Raw genomic sequence first — 18,676 nt, 5'->3', positions numbered from 1 at the left:
TACGATAAACCGCAATCGCGATAGGCTACAATCCGACCTCTATCAAAGTCGGAAACGTGATGGTACGCATTTCTCCTCCTTAGACGAGGAATCACAACAACGTTTCACCAGGCAACGGCGGTCAACTGCTGTTTGTGTGTGAGAAATCGGTTGGAAACTTTCCTCATGTCAATACGTTGTAGGTGTCGCCACCGGTGCCAACCTTGTGTGAATGCTCTGAAAAGCTTATCATTTGCATATCACAGCATCTCCCTCCTGTTGGTTAAATTTCGCGTCTGTAGCACGTCATCGTCGTGGTGTAGCAATTTTAATGGTCAGTAGTGTACACTGACCGCGAGAAAATCGCAACTCCAAAAAGTTATTAATATAGAGTAATGAAATTTCGGAAATACATTACTCTATGTGACATATGTAAGTGATTAATATTGCAAGATCAAAGCTTAATGTAAGCTCGATATAAGCCATTGCAGATGTGAAACGCTGATACATTAATAACCGGTGTTGCCCCCATAATGTTGAATGCAAGCGTGAAAACCGGAATGCATTTTATTTCACAGACGCCGGAGTCAGTTTGTGGGTTCGAGTTCCATGTCTGATGCACTTGGTCGGTCAGTACAGTGTCGATTAACGCTGTTTATGTATGACGCTGGAGTTGTCGTCCGATGAATTCCCATACGTGCTCGATTAGAGACAGATCTGGTGGTTGAAGAGGCCGAAGCAAAATGTCGACACACTGCAGAACACGTAAGTTTACAACAGCGGTATGTGTCGAGCGTTATCCTGTTGGAAAACATCCCCGGAATGCCGTTCATGAATGGCGGTACAAAAGGTGGAATCACCAGACTGGCGTACAAATTTTGTCACGTTGCTTGGGATAACCATGCTCCTTCTGTTATACGAAACCGCACCACAGACCATAGCTCCAGGTTTAGGTCCAGTGTGTCCATCACGCAGGCAGTATGATTGCCGGTCCTCAACTGGTCTCCTTCGAACCAGCACATGCCCATCACCGGCACCAAGGCAGAAACAGCTTTCATCAGAAAACACAACAGACCTCCACGCTGAGCCGTCCTCTGTGGCCGAGCGGTTCTAGGCGCTTTAGTCCGGACCCGCGCTGCTGCTACGGTCGCAGGTTCGAATCCTGCCTCGGGCATGGATGTGTGTGATGTCCTTAGGTTAGTTATGTTTAAGTAGTTCTAAGTCTAGGGGACGGATGACCTCAGATGTAAAGTCCCATAGTGCTTAGAGCCATTTGAACCATTTGAACCTCGATCCTGCCTTCCGATGAGCTCTCGCTTGACACCATCGAATTCGCAAACTGCGGTGGTTAGGGATCAGAGGAAACCACACTACAGGGCGTCTGGCGTTGACCTATCCTTGAAGTAACCGATTTTTTTATAGTTCACTGTGTCACGATGGTGCTAACTGCGATTCAGATTGCTGCTACAGATGCAGTACGATGCCCCAGAGCCATATGCCGAACACTATGGTCTGCCTTCCCGGTAGTGCCATGTGGCCACCCAGAGCCCGGTTTTCTTGCGATCGCTCACTCTCGTGGCCACGACTGCCAGCAGTCATGTACAGTGGCTACATTGCTGCCAAGTCTTTCTGCAATATCGCAGAAGGAACATCCAGCTTATCATAGCCCTATTACACGACCGCGTTCAAACTCAGTGAGGTGTTGATAATGGCGTCTTTGTCGCCTTGAAGGTATTCTTGACCAACATCTCCCCACGTGCAATCTACATCTGCATCTACATCCATACTCCGCAAGCTACCTGGCGTTGTGTGGCGGAGGGTACTTTGAGTACCTCTATCGGTTCTCCCTTCTATTCCAGTCTCGTATTGTTCGTGGAAAGAAAGATTGTCGGTATGCCTCTGTGTGGGCTCTAATATCTCTGATTTTATCCTCATGGTGTCTTCACGAGATATACGTAGGAGGGAGCAATATACTGCTTGATTCCTCGGTGAAGGTATGTTCTCGAAACTTCAACAAAAGCCCGTACCGAGCTACTGAGCGTCTGTCCTGCAGAGTATTTCACTGGTGTTTATCTATCATCTCCGTAACGCTTTCGCGATTACTAAATGATCCTGTAACGAAACGCGCTGCTTTCCGTTGGCTCTTCTCTATCTCTTCTAGCAACCCTATCTGGTACGGATCCCACACTGGTGAGCAGTATTCAAGCAGTGGGCGAAGAAGTGTACTGTAACCTACTTTCTTTGTTTTGGGATTGCATTTCCTTAGGATTCTTCCAATGAATCTCAGTCTGGCATCTGCTTTACCAACGATCAACTATATATGATCATTCCATTTTAAATAAACGTAACTAACGCTCACAACTGTTACAGCGTGTATTTAAAGAGAACATGATTTACATTATCATAGTGGCGCTACTAGTGTCACCCTTGGTGACTGGCGCGAAATCTGAATAGACACTATCCTTCAGATGTAGAAACATGCCTACCAATTTTCGTTTACCAACACGAGCGTGGCCAATTTTCTTAACATTTTTACACAATACTCTAACAAACATTCGCGCCGACGTGGGCTATATATATTTTTTAACAATATTATATAGGTTTTCTGTTGAAAAGAACTACGAAAAAGAAAATGGCATGCTGCGAAAATCTGCTGTTTCTCTTTTTTTAATTGCTCGCAGTCGTTTTCAACTGGTATAGCATGGCATTAAAGCCATTTAACGAATATTTGTCCCATGTATATTGTTTCTTTGTACACATATTTTTAACAAAAATAGTGTAGGCAACAGTGTGCTCTTTTGTTTTCTGCCTTGCATTCAGGTTGTACTGAAAAGCCGTGTGACAGAGTAGTTGTAGTTACGGCTTTTTGGCTTCTGATTAGAATACTACTACGCAATCTGAATTGTCTGAAACTTGTCCGTCTGCAGACTGAAGCCACGTGAAATAATGTCACTGAAGCTGCTATCCTCACAGATCTACAATTCGAGAGATCTCTGCCATACCCAATACACCAATGATTCCAATCGATTTACCCATTCAGTTGAAGCGAAGCAAGGTTTCGTTTGTACTAATAATAAATAAGGCTCAAGGCAGTGACAGATACAAAAAAGCCTCAAGGAGGGACCGTTAAAGATATCTTAAGCTACCATTACTTTTACCGTAATAAAAAATTATCACTCTCACTCTTGACTGTTCTTCACACTTGCACTTGTTACAACTAGGACTTCTTACTTATTCATTCTTCAGTCTTAATATTTCTGCTTCTGAATGTAGACTAGCTTCCTATTCGGCAAATGGACCGTATTTGTAACGCTATGTATCGAAGGTTCTCTGCACAAGAAAATAGTAGAATATTCGCGACTTTTCACGAACAAATGCCAGACAGAGGTGACTGGGATCTTATCAGACTCTGCACTGGTCGTCTGACAGCCGAGTTTATGATGAGAAAGAGAGCTATTCATCTTATTTCGTCGCAGCAAGATCACACGTGTCCGAAACATGAAACTCCATCTTGAAGGTAGAGCAGACACGGGAATTTCCAAGTGTCTAACAAGGCAACATTCCCAAGTATCAAACAACGATCTTGATGAGATTTGGTTGGTGTGCTGAGTAGGAAAATAATGCAATACATACTTTTTTGATTCAATTTTACACCCGAAAAGGTAATCTGGCGTATCAGATTCGGAGGAAATATCTTCTAAACGACGATGTATAAAAAATGTTGCTGATACAAAAGTTGATATGTAATTAATGTTCTTGAAAACTGTATAATCGAATATTGTAATAGTTTGAAATTTTGCAAAATACACCACCACCATTAGTTAATTTTGAAAAATGTTATTTTAGAAACCAACTTGATTACACATGGATGTATGTGCCTTGAAAGCTTCTTTAATTTATGTTCTAACAAAAATATTCATTTTTCAAAATAAATTAATAATGGTGGTGTACTTTGCAAAACTTAAAAGTATTTAAAAAATTCGGTTATACAGTTTTCAAGAACATTAATCATTTGACAACTTTTATATTAGGAACATTTTTTATATATCATCGTATAGAAAATCTTCCCTGCAAACTTAATAGGCCAAATTACGTTTCGGGGCCTCTTTTACCCCTTAAAAATGAAACTGGGAGCAAACAAAAAAATACGTATTGCATTATTTTGTCTTTTCTACAAACCCGACAAATTTCATCAAGATCGTTTATTGACACTTGGGAACGTTCCCTTGTCTCAACAGTGTACCAATGTCCATAAAGTCCTGCTATCACTTCGAAAAATCATCATTTGGATACTATTAGAGATAGAGCATCGCGGTTTGTTTTAAAACGTTTAGTACCTCTCAAAGTATTTTCCCTTTCTGCCAGAACTTCAATGTGTGATCCACTTGTCGTTATCGGAACCTCAAGGCGATATTCGAGAACTGCCCGTATATAGATCAGCATTGCGGCGACAACAGCTCTCGTTGCTGCCTTTGTTCATGGACGAAGGGTAGCAGTGTTATTCACTGATGTTGTACACACACTATCCTTAACGTAACCCCAAAAATAGATTGGTTAAGTGACGTCATGAGAGCGCGAGGGCCATGAGATGTGACGTCACGATACATCCACCCAACAGGAACTGTGTCATTGAATTGTGCAAATGTGGAGGTGCACCATCATGATTATGGACGACCGCAGGTCTTCGGTCTGTGATAACTGGAACTGCTCGAACAAGTCCAGGTAAACAATTCCGGTTATGCTTTTCTCTGCGAAGAAAAATGAGCATATCGTAGATTAGATCATATCAAACATTAAGTTTCACGTTATCACGGCTGTGTTCACTTGTATTATGTGGGCCTTTGGAACCCCAAATCCTAATGCTGTGGTTGTTCCAGGAATGTGGGACGTTGCTTCATCTGAAAACAGGTACATTTTCGGGTAGTCATTGTCAGCATGAGTCCAGTATAGTACATGCTAATGCATACCGTAGAGGATGATCGTTTTTCTGCAATACCTGGCCTATTAATACTTTTTACGAAAAAAAGGTTAAATAACTTACGTAACACTTCACTGAAAGTTGATCTCGCTTCCTGCAATTCGCGTGATGTACGAAGAATTGACCTCTGAAGGCTGTGTTCAAATGCAAAGTTCCGTGACTGATTTTATTCCTGGCGTATAAACGACGGCAGCGCAGTAACAACGCTGGCTGCTTGAAGTATCAACTCTAAACAACAGTTGTGCATTCGACCAGTCAGTTGTGAGGAGGCAGTTTTAATCCAATCGCGTCAAACGACGAGCTGCAGTCGCTTGAAGTTGGCGTGGCAGTTAAATCGTACAACGATCTGAGCTCGCAAATCCACGCTCCACTATACGATTGCATGGAGTTCGCTTTATAGCCAATAGGCGACTCTTCAGTGTATTCTAAAACGAAGCACAGGTCATCACGAGTGACGAGACTGTGTGTAATCAGTATGTTCCAAACACAAAACGACAAAGTGAAGAAGTTCACGCGAAGGGTCAACGATCCACTCGGTCTAGGGCGTTTAGCCTGACCGGGTTGCCTCCAAACACGTCTCCGACGATTGTCTGGTTCAAGGCATATGCGGCTCTCATCAGTGAAGAGAACGCGATGCCAATCCTGAGTGGTCCATTCGGCATGTTGTTGGGCCCATCTGTACTGCGCTTCATGGTGTCGTGGTTGCAAAGATGGACCTTTCCATGGACGTCGGGAGTGAAGTTGCACATCATGCAGCCTATTGCGCACAGTTTGAGTCGTAACACGACGTTCTGTGGGTGCACGAAAAGGATTATTCAACATGGTGGTGTTGCTGTCAGGATTCCTCCGGGCCACAATCCGTAGGTAGTGGTTATCCACTGCCGTAGTAGCCCTTGGAACGCCTGAGCGAGGCATGTCATCAACAGTTCCTGTCCCTCTGTATCCCCCCACCCCATGTCCGAACAACATCACTTTGGTTCAGTCCGAGACGCCTGGACACTTCACTTGTTGAGAGCCCTTCCTGGCACAAAGTAACAATGCGAAGCGATCGAACTGCGGTATTGATCGTCTAGGCAAGGTTGAACTACAGACAACACAAGCCGTGTACCTCCTTTCTGGTGTAATTACTGGAAATGATCGGCTGTCGGACCCCCTGCGTCTAATAGGCGCTGCTCATGCATTGGTTTTTTATATCTCTGGACTGGATTGGTTTAGTGACATCTCTGAACAGTCAAAGAGACGTTGTCTCTGATACAATATCCACAGCCATCGGCTATCGTCAGGAATTCCGGGAACCAGGGTGATGCAAAACTTTTTTTGATGTGTGTGTTTTAGTAGTACATGGTGCCCTACGGGATGCTTGCGCGGTATGTAGCTCAGATGAACGTAGGGCGCAGCTGTTACACAGAGACGAAGAAGCCTGCACAAGTCAGACCACCACGAAGAGGTGCATTAAACCAGTCTTCAGACTGGACACCACAAAAACAACAATAATGAAATGAATAGAAAATCACTTGTGAGGAACTAGGAGCATTGTCAACACACTTAGTGCTATCGAACTGATTAAAACAGCGCAGTGCGGTGAATGAGAAGGTGTAAGAATCAGTGAGTACACATTCTCTGCAGAAGGGGAACGCTTTGCATATGTTTGTGCAGCACGCATCGGAATCCGGGTTGTCCGCGGGAATTCGTGCTCTGGGCGATCTTGAACAGGTGTGCACAAACGCACCCAGGCATACGAAATAGTGATTAACCAGGCATGTTTATTCATAAGTATGGTCGCGATTACGTAATTCAGTGTAACATACACAGGACGCTTGTCTCTGGGGCCTAACTCTGCATAAATACGCAACTACGTAAATTCAACCTGTTGCCTCTGTCGATATTGTGGTATTTCCTCTCTAGTAGCTATTTCCATTCATGACGCTGTCTTCATTGCAACATATTCTTCCTTGTAACTACCCATGTTGATGCATTTTTCTGATGATTGCTTGTCACTTTACATCTACGGTTTGTTTCAAAACAATGAACTGATTTTAACAATTTATATTCATTGATACTAACGTGTTATAAAACGGGACCAAACTGCAATATGTTAACGAAACTCTAATGTTTTTCCTATATCATTATAAATGCTCTTTGAGTCCACCACTAGCTGTACGGGCACTATCAAGACGAAAACAGAGCTCGTCATACACGTTTCATAAGACCAATAAACCCTCCATTTGACTGTTTAACGAATAGATTTCCGTGTATAAAACGTCATATCTAACGAATTATGTGTCGTATAGCTATATGATTTTCCTGATACATTCAGTGATTATATGAGGAGTCCGTCTGCGAAATGTGTTGCGAATTGATATAGAAGCAACAAAAAAAATTGCAACGTCATGTCCGATACTGAAGTTATATTGCATTAACTGCGAAAATGTAGTAAGAGATAAACTTTTTTCCTTCCATTATTCTGACCCGGGTGTCAGCGAGAAAAAAATTTCAAATAGGTTATAAATTATGTGCAAAGCTTGTCTGAAGTCGCCAGTTGTTCTCATTCTCAAAAACTGGATGAAAATAATCTCAATAATTTGGACGGCAGGAGTTATGCTGGCTCAAGACACACGCACATTTTGCAACTTAAATACTCTCCTTATTGTGTTAAGCCTTTAAAATAAGAGAATACCTCTTAATGAGTAAATTCTGGCGGCAATTTAAAATTTATAAATTTGGTAAATAATTATATGAAATATTGCAAATCAAATATTTCTTTTCTCTCTGATGGTCTCGCAGCGCGTTTTAGGCCGAAGAATGACATATTATATACACCCTTCCAAGCTTTTGTTGCAACTGATACACCACGAGGAGTTCTTTCCCGTAGTTTTTGCCATTTTGAAGTGATCCTGGAATGGCAGTGCAACTTTTTGCAATATGATAACGTAAAAGTATATTGCTTACGTCTGTGTTAGTATTTATTTGTTCTACAACATACGCCACAATATATTATGCTACAAGAGTTCACGGTTTATATCTGTGTTAATGGTAATTTAGTTTGTGTATAATATAATGTGACACAGAAATATTTGGTTTAGGTATATGTTGTTATTGCTTGCTTTACATCTCAGATATTATGACGTAATTACAATATTTCATCTTGGAGTGTCTTTTTGACTATCTCTCAGTTTTTTTGCTACTGATGTGATTACATTTATAGTAGCACTTACATATGTTTCACAGATTTCTCCAGTTATGATTATATGTTTACAATGAATTTTACTCCACGGAAAATCAGTGATAATGAGTACAAAGACAGTATTGCTCTAATTTTTCGTTTCTCTTACTAAGATATTTCTTTTGAGTATTCTACTGTTTTCATGTCGTGAAATGTTGAAAATTTATCCTTTTTCTTCCAGGATATCAATAAAGTTTTCTAGATTTTTTTATGTTTCAGTTACGTTTGTTCATTAAGAATTTCGCTTGGATATGCGTTTGTAAAGGTGTAAATTTGTGATTCTTCCAGGATATTCAATGTATGTCCTTTGGGAGCGTTATGTACAATTTTTATTGCATTCCTAATTCTCCTTTGTCTTTTTGGTTTCGTAGTAGCATTTCAAATGTAGGGTGATGGACTTCACAGTCACGGGGGCGATCCTAGAACCTTATTCTGAAAATTCTACCTGTTTGTCCGATGTGGAATTTGATGCAATCCTCGTAACAAATTCGAGAAATGCCTGGATTTGAGAAATTAGGTATTTCAGATTTTCATGATTGAAGTTTTGTTTTCAGATGATTATTGAGCCAACGGCCTTGCCGCAGTGGTAACACCGAGCAATTGTATGGCTGACGATGCGGTCTGCCGAGCGCTGTTGGCAAGCGGGGTGCACTCAGCCCTTTGTGAAGCAAACTGAGGGGCTACTTGATTGAGAAGTAGCGGCAGCGACCCCGTCAACTGACACACGGCCCCTCCGTATCCGCATCCAGTGATGCCTGTGGGCTGAGGATGACACGGCGGCCGGTCGGTACCGTTAGACCCTCATCGCTTGTTCGTGCGGAGTTTAGCTCACTTTTTTAAATGATTATTCATGTGAAATGCTAGTTTCACTTTTGTTTTGTTAAATATATTGCTCAGTTTACTTGAAATTTGGACAATGTGTGGTGCTGTGACACAGGTAGAAAACTGAACACTTTTTATTACACGCTTCCCAACCTAATCAGGGCACGCACCCACTCCGAAAGGGATGTAAGGCCATCCTGATATGTGGATTCATACAATTAAATTCTTTGTAAACTTGACTCGAATTGTAATCACTGCAATAACGTCACACACTGTCTGAGTTCGTGAAGTTTCAATTTGATTCCACCTACCCTCCCGAATGCTTCACTTCTTGTCAGGCAGTGTATTTGAACGATTTTCTGACGGTTCTCGTGCAACCGTAAGTGCGTGCTATGTCAGTTAACTTTATTGCTCATATTAACAAATTCTTCATTGAAAGGTAACGTCTGTACCGCCTTTCATATCTTTTAAAACAACAGCTATAACTGCTTTTCGTAGGTATCGGTTGAAGGTTATACGATAACAGATACCTTTGTGAGGAACTCCAGGTTATCTGCTTGCGCGGCGAGTAGACTATCGTTGTCTCCGATCGAAACCTCGTTGAATGTTCTACACTTCGTCTTCAGGAGAGCGAGGTCGACCTGGGCTTCAGCTTTGCGCAGGTATCTGTCTCCGAAATAGCGATACCAGTTACCCATGGCTTTAATCAAAGTCGGAACAGTTCCCCTGTTGACCGGACGCTTGAGAATGAGGGTACAAACACGATCAACGAAGAATGGATTGGCATCTTCAGACAAGAGGTGATATAAATTGCGCGTGACGTTATTAGCTTGAGCCCAATATCTCTATTAGCTGACTAGTGGCAGCATCCATTCTCAGATACAGTTCGGTTTATCTTTACCTTAAGTGCAGCATTTTCAGTCAATTTTCTTTCATGTCAATAGTGAAATCTTGCGCAGCGTTTGGTTATACTGAAAGCTATGAGAAAGCAAAATATTTCGTTCCACAGGCAAAGTTATTTTAAGAAAACAAAAAATTTGCAAACACAGTTTCTCAGAGTTAGTCTTCAGATCTGAAACTCTATACTGAGTTTACTTTGCGTGTCCGATCGAGAACAGAAAACTCTCTTCCTCTAAAACTGCGCAGCTTTAATGGCCTTGTCGTTGCACAAAAAGACGTCTTGCGCTGTACAAAGAAACTCCATCCGTGGGGGACATGAGCAAATGTTCAGTCGACTGTGTTTCCCCACATTCACACTGGTCATCTTCAGCGGAGCCCCACTGAACCATGTTTACTTCGCGTTATGCAGAAGAGGAAACTTAGTAAGAGGCGATGTCACTTTGGAATAAACATCAGTCCCAGCTTCCAAACTGACATCACCTCTTACTAAGTTTCCTCTTCCTCCGCAGGAAAACCACAGCATTTATGAAAAGACTATGTAACATCAGTATAATCTTATCGTGAAATTGTTTTTGTAAGGCCGTTTAGCCTGAAGATGAGGTATTCCCTCGAAACCTGTAGCGAAATAAATAAATAATAAAACAGTTAACAAAGTTTGTGACTAGTAGCGGTAATTTAAAAAATCTTTACATATAATAATTGTTGTACATGAAATAAAACGTGGGACGCAAGTTCCGAAAACGTCATAAAGTTTTAGTTATCACCTTGAAAATATCAGTCTGCAACCATGAGACTTGTCGATGTTACCAGTATTTCTCTACATGTACGCCCTACAATCGACATAGATTTCCCAATGATCGGCGGAGACCTTGCTTGCAGAACTTTCGTTTAGGATATTCAGGAGACGTCCCACCTCGGAAACAATGTCGTCATCACTCTAGAAATGCCTACCACGCAATGGGTCTGTCATCGGAGGAAAGAGGAAGAAGTCTCTGGGTTCCATATCAGTAGAATAAAGAGGTTTTGGAGGGGGGGGGGGGGGGGGGAAGGGAGGAAAAAATTTAATAGCTCAAAGAATCAGCATGTGCGATTGTGTTATGATTAGAAGAACTCGGGGTATTACGTATTCCAAAATACCCTCACCATCACCTTACATAATAATGGTTAGTTATGCCGCTTTTTTCGGCGTTGCTGAATCCACATGTTCACACAGCCCGTTTGGAGTCTTCGTTTCGGAATTAGAGTGATACACCAAGCATTCATCCATGGTGATTTGGTGGCTAAAGAAGTCATCTGGAACGCTTCCGCTACTTCTTCAGTTCGATGGCCTTCTTGAATGAGTGTGAGCAGTCGTTCAAGGTGTTGAAAACTGATCCATGTGACGAATTGATGCCGCACACTTCTGCCAATCCAACATTAATTGCTGCAGCGCTGTTTCCCTTTAAATGCAGAAACCACGAGATACTCTCATTTTATAAGTAAACTGCACAATTATGTTTTGTCTACTCCATTGATATGCTACGGTACTGTGGTGCGAAGATTTCAATGTGTATCAGGTCTACAGTCATGCAATAAACAAAAAACTAATAACGTAACTTCATTTTTTTCGAGGCAGTAATTAAAGCATTATTACTATCCCTCGTACAAAACTGAAGTTAACTTTATTTTTCTACGTAATCATAACTATTATTTAAGCTTTTGTCACATCTGTCCACGAACCTTAGCATTCCCGTGTATTAGTCACCTGCCACCAGTTCACTGAACCAATTACTCACTGTGTTCTCCACTTCTTGCATTACTTTCACATTGTTTCCCTCCCAGGTGCTCTTACACCTTCGTGAAAAGATGAAAATCGCTAAGAGAGGTCTGGAGTGTTAGGTGGGCAATCGACAATTTCCCATCCAAACTGATCCAATAAGAATCCGATTAATTACTTTTTTGTATTTTCTGTTACCAGTCAGTTTTATTTCGTTTATGTTTAACTTAACATAACTGCAACGCTTTTTGGGCACGTTTTGCTCATCCTCGGGCATTCATACATACAGGAAATTGTTACTTAAAAATGAAATGTCTTAAACTAAATTAACGTAGGAATTTTTGTTTATTATTCGCTGCTGGTGAGCAGCCTTATAAAGCCCGTTGGCGGATGTATCTGCCCAAACTATTTGCTATCACGTGCCTGGCATAGCAAAGTAGTTCATACGCTAGCTGCGACCTCTGGTGAAGCTGTTCTGTCCCCGCGACCGGGTAGCGGCCCCTGGCGGCCGTTGGTGGGGACCTGGTGGTGTGTTGTGTTGTGACCGCCTGTAAGTCTTTGTTTTGACAACAAAGACGACGTAGGTTTTCCTGGTGAATATACACCCTGATATGTAGGCATCCCGTGATGGTTGCACGTAAAATGGGATGCTGATACAGTAGGCGCCACGATGTCCAAAGTGTGTTCTTTAACATTAATTCCTGAGTGACCACGGACCAGTGCAGAGTTGCTCTGTTGCTTTCCCATTTTCTCCCAAGTGCTTCATGACATTCCGCAAGGGTCTTTCGTCTCGCATGACATTCCTCAAGGGTCTTTCGTCTCGATCCAGAGGTTGATAGAGATTTCAGAGCTGCCTGGCTCTCTGATTAAATGCAGAAGCTACGATTCTTGTAGCACCAACGCAAAAGGCAATCCCTTGGCGCGGCCTCCGGTTTCTGGAAGAGCGCTGACAACAAAATGAGACGAGGAGAAGGATTCACCGTATTTGGGATTAACATCCTGTTGCCGAACGAAATTATTACAAACGGACCTGAAGTTCATAATGAACGAGGATGGGAAGGAAATCGGCCGTGGGTTTTTTCCCTGAGCGTTTTATTAAAACTATAAAAACCGTAAATTTGAATTGTCAGGATCCGAAAGTCTACGACCCAGATTCACGCAGTTTCGCGAAAACTTATAATACAGCTTTAAATCTGACCGCTACACTTTGTTTAAGGACACTTTCCTAAAACCCAGAAAACATAGCATTAGGCGAATTTCTGTAGCTAACCAGTAAATTTAATAGAGAAATGTCTCTCATAATGATTTCTTTGTATTATCTCTGAGGTGTTAACCTAATCCACGTTTTCTTATTTTCAATTTTTTCCTATGTAAATTATAAGAAAATATTAAAAATTAACGATTTTATTCCAGGAAACAGAAGAACGCGCAACCACAATGATCAAAGTGGACGAGGAGGATCCCATAGGAGGTGAGTGACATGACTTTCAAAAGTCCTTGGCTGATCACAGAACGCAGTATTCAAGATTCTTCAGACGTGTCTAAAAGATAAATTAAAAATAGAGGGTGATTCAGCTGGCCCTACGTATCGGCTTATTTGCTTCCTTCAAAAAGTGCTCGTGAAATTTTCATAGTCTCTCGCTCGCTACGTACAAACTATAAGACTGAACATGACTTTTTTGTAAAATGCTTAATGTAGTTAATTTTTGTGCTGCAATACGTTTTCACTAGAGGACACCGTTTTCAACTTATTCAATAAAAACGAGTTTGAAGGTCACTGTTATCTATTTTTCTTGAATTATTCTAAAACTACGGTCTTAATCGAAAACGTATCTCAATACAGAATTTAACTACATTAAATTCCCTACAAAAAGGTTCTGTTTACATTTTCTGTAGGGTGAATAGTTTGCGCAGAACAAGCGATACAATATGAAAATTTAGCATGTGCTTCTTCAAGGCGTTGCACGTGACCTAAAATAAATATGTAGGGGGAGCTGAATCACCTTGTATGTGCTACATGTGCGTCTTCATGATTTCGCAGTTATATTTTATTAAGCTATATATTTTCTCAAGATAGTCGTCACGAGACCTTAAAGCAGTACCATTAACTTTAACAGCTGGAAGAACCACCGTATGAGACTCTGACGAAGTTATGTGATGCAGCCCTCTCTGCCATAGACATATTACTCTTTCGCGGGCGAGTTCTCATAACACAAGGTCACGTTTCATGTCTCATTTCATCTGCCGATTCCGTGGAAAGCGGCCGAACAATTTCTTGAACAGTGCTGGTGACGAATATTTTGAACAGAGTGATGATGTCACCGCAGTTAGTTCCTTATTGCCTTGAGTGGTCAGTTTGTTTATGGAGGACTTTGAAGAAAAGGCACTGTAATTTGTTTGAAACACATAGTACTTTGGAAATTTATTGACGATGCGTTCATAGTGTTTCCACAATATGTTACAGAAATTGTAGTTTACAAAAAAAAAAAAAAAAAAAAAATACGAAAAATACAAATTTTTTATCTCATTTAAACCCCATTCACGAAAAAATTCAGTTTACAATGGAAATTGAAAAGAGGGATGCCTTCCATTTTTTGGATGTTTCGGATCGTTGCAAAGATAATACCTTAGTAACTGTTACCATCCTATGCGGATGATGAGTGTCTTCAAAACCTTGACTCACAAAGTACATAAAACAGCTGACGTGAACAGTCCACAGGATGAGCTTCTACACTCAAAGAGAATTTTCGAAGCAAATGTGTGTTTCCCATAACAGATATACAAGTCGTTACGAATAAAGGATAAGGTTGGCATAAAGAACAAGGAAGAAGGGATAGAGAGATCTAAATCCATGGTTTTCTTGCCATAAGTGGGGAACCTATCGTTAAAAGTAGATCACATTCTCACCAAAGACAGAGTTAGTCATTTTCTATCCTCCACTGAAGACAGAAGCACTTTTTGGTTCCGTCAAAGTTGACTTTATTCTCCACAAGGTCTAGGTTTACAAGATCCCACGGGAATGTGACCTTTCGTACATCGGGTAGACGACTCCTACAAGCCCTGAAAGATGCATGAAGCCCCATAGATACACTTGGCTTTTACAGCCCATTAAATCGGCTATGGCAGACACTTTATCAACACGAATAACTCTACGCGGCGTTAAAATTTCGAGCTCAGTGGTAGAAGAAGCGGTTGGAACTCGTCTGGCAAAGAATTTGATTGACAGAGATAGGGTTTCAACCTGGACAAATCATGGAATCCGGCGCTTTCTTTAGTAAACTCGCAAAGACGTCACTATAATGAATGATACCACAGTCTAACACGTTACAGTCGTAACATTCTCTGCTGCGAAATTTGTTACCTCTTGACACCTAGACCGACGCCAGCGGTGAGAAATCAGACATTCACATGTATCGTAAGGATAATGTCTGTTTTTAAATAATTTTTCTACTCGTTTAACGAAATAACTATTTTACACTTTTACGTTCAGATATGACGTTCATATTCACAAAACATGTACATTAGTATGTTCTGCAGAATTGATTAGCATTTCAGTCACCGTGGTTCAGCAAGTGTCCTGTTGTCTGGTAGGCACAGGGTCCGCCATTGGCACTGATAACTTGTTCCATGCGTGATGGTATCAACGCGTATAAGGCGCCAATGGCGTCCTGTGGTATAGCCATCCCTGCTGCATGCACCTGGTTCCAAAGTTCACCTGTGGTGGTCGGCGTTGGGTCACAGCGCTGCACCCGTCGTTTCACCATATCCCACACATTTTCGATTGGCGACAAGTCTCATGATCTGGCGAGCCAGGGCAAAAGGCTGACATCCTGTGACACCAAGAAGCAATATGTGGTAGTGCATTGTCTTGCTGAAAAAATATCGTCTGGGGAGGTGTGCAGAAAGGGTATGGCTGCGGGTGTCAGGATGTCTTCACTTAGGTCACAGTGCCCTGGACACGCACCAACTGTGATTTTTGGTTGTACCCAGTAGCATCCCACACCATTAGGCCTTGAGTTGGCGCTGAATGTCTTGTGCGAATGTAGTCACTGTAATGCCCATCCCCCTGTCTGCGGCGAACCAAAGTGTGGTTATCATTTTCGAACAAACAGAACCTGGTTTCGTCTGAAAACACTATCTGATGCCATTCCTCTTTTTAGTGACGTCGTTCCATACACCATTGCCGTCTAGAATATTTCTGTATAATCGTCAAAGGTAGGCTTAGAAATGCACAACGTGCACGTAACCCATGCGTAACATACGACGATAGTGTACGGTGTGTTTCACTGTTTCACTGTGGCGCAAGAGCCCCTCCTGGGACAGATACGCCTATTCCTGCTTTACGCTTATTTGATTTTATGTTAACAGCCCAGTACTGATTTCACCAAACATTCTGCTCTTTCTCCTTTAAACACGTTTCTTTTTGTCTCTGCCGCCGTAATTTCCTCTCTTCAGCAGTTCTCATCATCTCCATGAATGAAGTAGAGCTCGTATCATTGAGCACATTTTTAAAAAAAATAGGATTTTCTCGATCGCCTCCTCATTCTATTGCCTAGGATATTTCCTTCGTAAAGAATGTCATTTCTATTTAGCCCCTTAAGTAACAAAAGTTATTTTTTTACTATGAAAATGACATAATGTCAGTATGTACTCTTTGGTAATGGTAATGAATGAATCTGCTTAATTTATTATGTAATCTAAGTCCACCATAATTATTATGCACTCACGTCCAGAAGAAACAAAACACCTTGAACGAGTTGAGATACGACGTTCATATCACAAGAGATGTACATTAGTATGTACTGCAGAAATGTCATTTCTGTTTAACCCCTTAAGTGACAAAAGTTATTTTTTTAGTATGAAAATAACATAATGTCAGTATGTACTCTTTGGTAATAGTAATGAATGAATCTGCTTAATTTATTATGTAATCTAAGTCCACCGTGAGTTATATCTCGAATTTATACATGGTAGTTCAAGTGGTGTATATATTTACCGTTGTTACTTAAGGCTTTAAGTGTCCAACGAGTTTTGCTTTGCTTTGGCCAATAACTCTCTGTAGTTCTTCCTTCTTCCCTATTTATTGTAGAACCACCTCATTCGTTTCTCTGTCAGTCCACCTAGTTCTTTTAATACTCCTCCACAGTTACATTTCCGCTGTTTCTTGTGACCTTCCTCCTGCTTTGCTAACGTCCAGTTTTCCCATCGACATGCCAGGACAATCCATATAAATGTCTTTACAAATCTTTTCTTAGTGTGGAAGCTGACGTGCTTGTTCAGCAGAAGGTTCTTCTTGTTCTGGAAGACGCTCTTGGCCAAATACTTACTACTTGTAAAATACAAATTATGATCGAGGCTAACATTTGATGATACACAACAACAACCTATTATTTAAATTTGTATATTCCGAGACAGGTCTCGAACTTCGCCTATTTTCTCTAGGCGTAATACAGTTCCACAACTATCATCAGCTGTCGAATGCATCGAATGCATTTTAAATGCTGCATTCATCTGACCCTCCGCCACACACCGTCAGGTGGCTTGCGGAATATGGATGTAGATGTAGATGTAGAAAGTTGCAGTTCCTTGATCATAGCATCCAAAAACGATCATGTGTAAAACGCGCATCAGTTGTCATGCCTAAAGAGGTAGCGAACCACACACAAATCGATAGGCTGACTACTATAGCAATGCAGAAAGCGATATTTAGTGATAATATCTGTAGAAAGTGTAAATATGATTGTACATTTAGACGATTTTCCTGCCGAGGTAAAAGGAGTCATACATTGGGGAAGGGCAATACGAAGGGCATCAACTTTATTTCAAATAAACTGCACCTATTAATAAACTCCATCCGAAGAGGCCTCAGTAGGCCCAACAATACTGATCGAACGCCGTGGCATCCTCAGCCGGTAGGCGTCACTGGATGCAGATGCGGAGAGGCATGTGGTCAGCACAACGCTCTCCCGGCCGTTGTCAGTTTTCGTGACCGGAGCCGTTGTTGCTTCTCAGTCAAGTAGGACCTCAATTGGCTTCACAAAGACTTACCAAGCTTGCCAATAGCACCCGGCAGACCGGACGGTCACCCATCCAAGTGGTAGCCAAGCCCGATAGCACTTAACTTCGGTGATCTTACGGGAACCGGTGTTGCCACTGCGGTAAGGCCTTTGGCCAAACTGCTTATACAATATTATTAGCATTTGAAATTATTTTTTTCAGTTGCTACTTCTCTTTATGTTTTATGAAATATATAAGAAAAATTTCCATCTTTTGCTGTTGCACGTTACTGCACATTTCCTATCAAAATGGGTATAATTAAACAACTTTCCTTATTTTATAGGCCACTGAAGATGACTACCATGAATAGATGCAACATGTTTAGCGCACGCAAGTACAATATGCAATTGCAAAAGATGGATTGATGAATCATAATCCATACTAATATAAGAGAAACGAGATTGTTCTCTGGTATTAGTATGGACATGCGGTCGTGCATTATCCTGCTGAAATGTGGAGTTTCGCAGGGATCGAATGAAGGGTAGAGCCACAGGTCGTAACACATCTGAAATGTAACGTCCACTGTTCAAAGTGCCGTCAATGCGAACAACAGGTGACAGAGACGTGTAGCCAATGCCAACCCATACCATCACGCTGGGTGATACGCCAGTATGGCGATGACGAATACACGCTTCCAATGTGCGTTCACCGCGATGACTCCAAACACGGGTGCGACCATCATGATACTGTAAACAGAACCTGCATGCATCCGAAAAAATGACGTTTTGACATTCGTGCACACAGGTTCGTCGTTGAGTACACCATCGCAGGTGCTCCTGTCTGTGATGCAGCGTCAAGGGTAACCGCAGCCATGGTCTTCGAACTGATAGTCCATGCTGCTGCAAACGACGTGGAACTGTTCGTGCAGATTGCTATTGTCTTGCAAATGTCCGCATCTGTTGACTCAGGGATCGAGACGTGGCTCCACGATCCGTTACGGCCATGCGGATAAAATGGCTGT

At 41.7% G+C, this 18,676-nt stretch overlaps 1 protein-coding gene across 2 annotated transcripts in view; it reads left to right on the top strand.

Annotated features, from left to right (window-relative positions):
* The window catches only part of LOC126281583 (myosin light chain kinase, smooth muscle-like), a 363,307-nt gene that overhangs the window by 130,116 nt on the left and 214,515 nt on the right, over positions 1-18,676 (top strand). For both annotated transcript variants that reach the window (XM_049980664.1, XM_049980665.1), the window contains exon 2: positions 13,072-13,129. In XM_049980664.1, the coding sequence (XP_049836621.1) occupies positions 13,072-13,129 (58 nt within the window). The remainder of the gene's footprint in view (positions 1-13,071; positions 13,130-18,676) is intronic.

This window comes from Schistocerca gregaria, chromosome 7 (assembly GCF_023897955.1).
Source record: "Schistocerca gregaria isolate iqSchGreg1 chromosome 7, iqSchGreg1.2, whole genome shotgun sequence".
NCBI lineage: Eukaryota > Metazoa > Arthropoda > Insecta > Orthoptera > Acrididae > Schistocerca > Schistocerca gregaria.
Note: the sequence above shows the minus strand (reverse complement) of the source record. Positions and strands in the feature narration are given on the sequence as shown.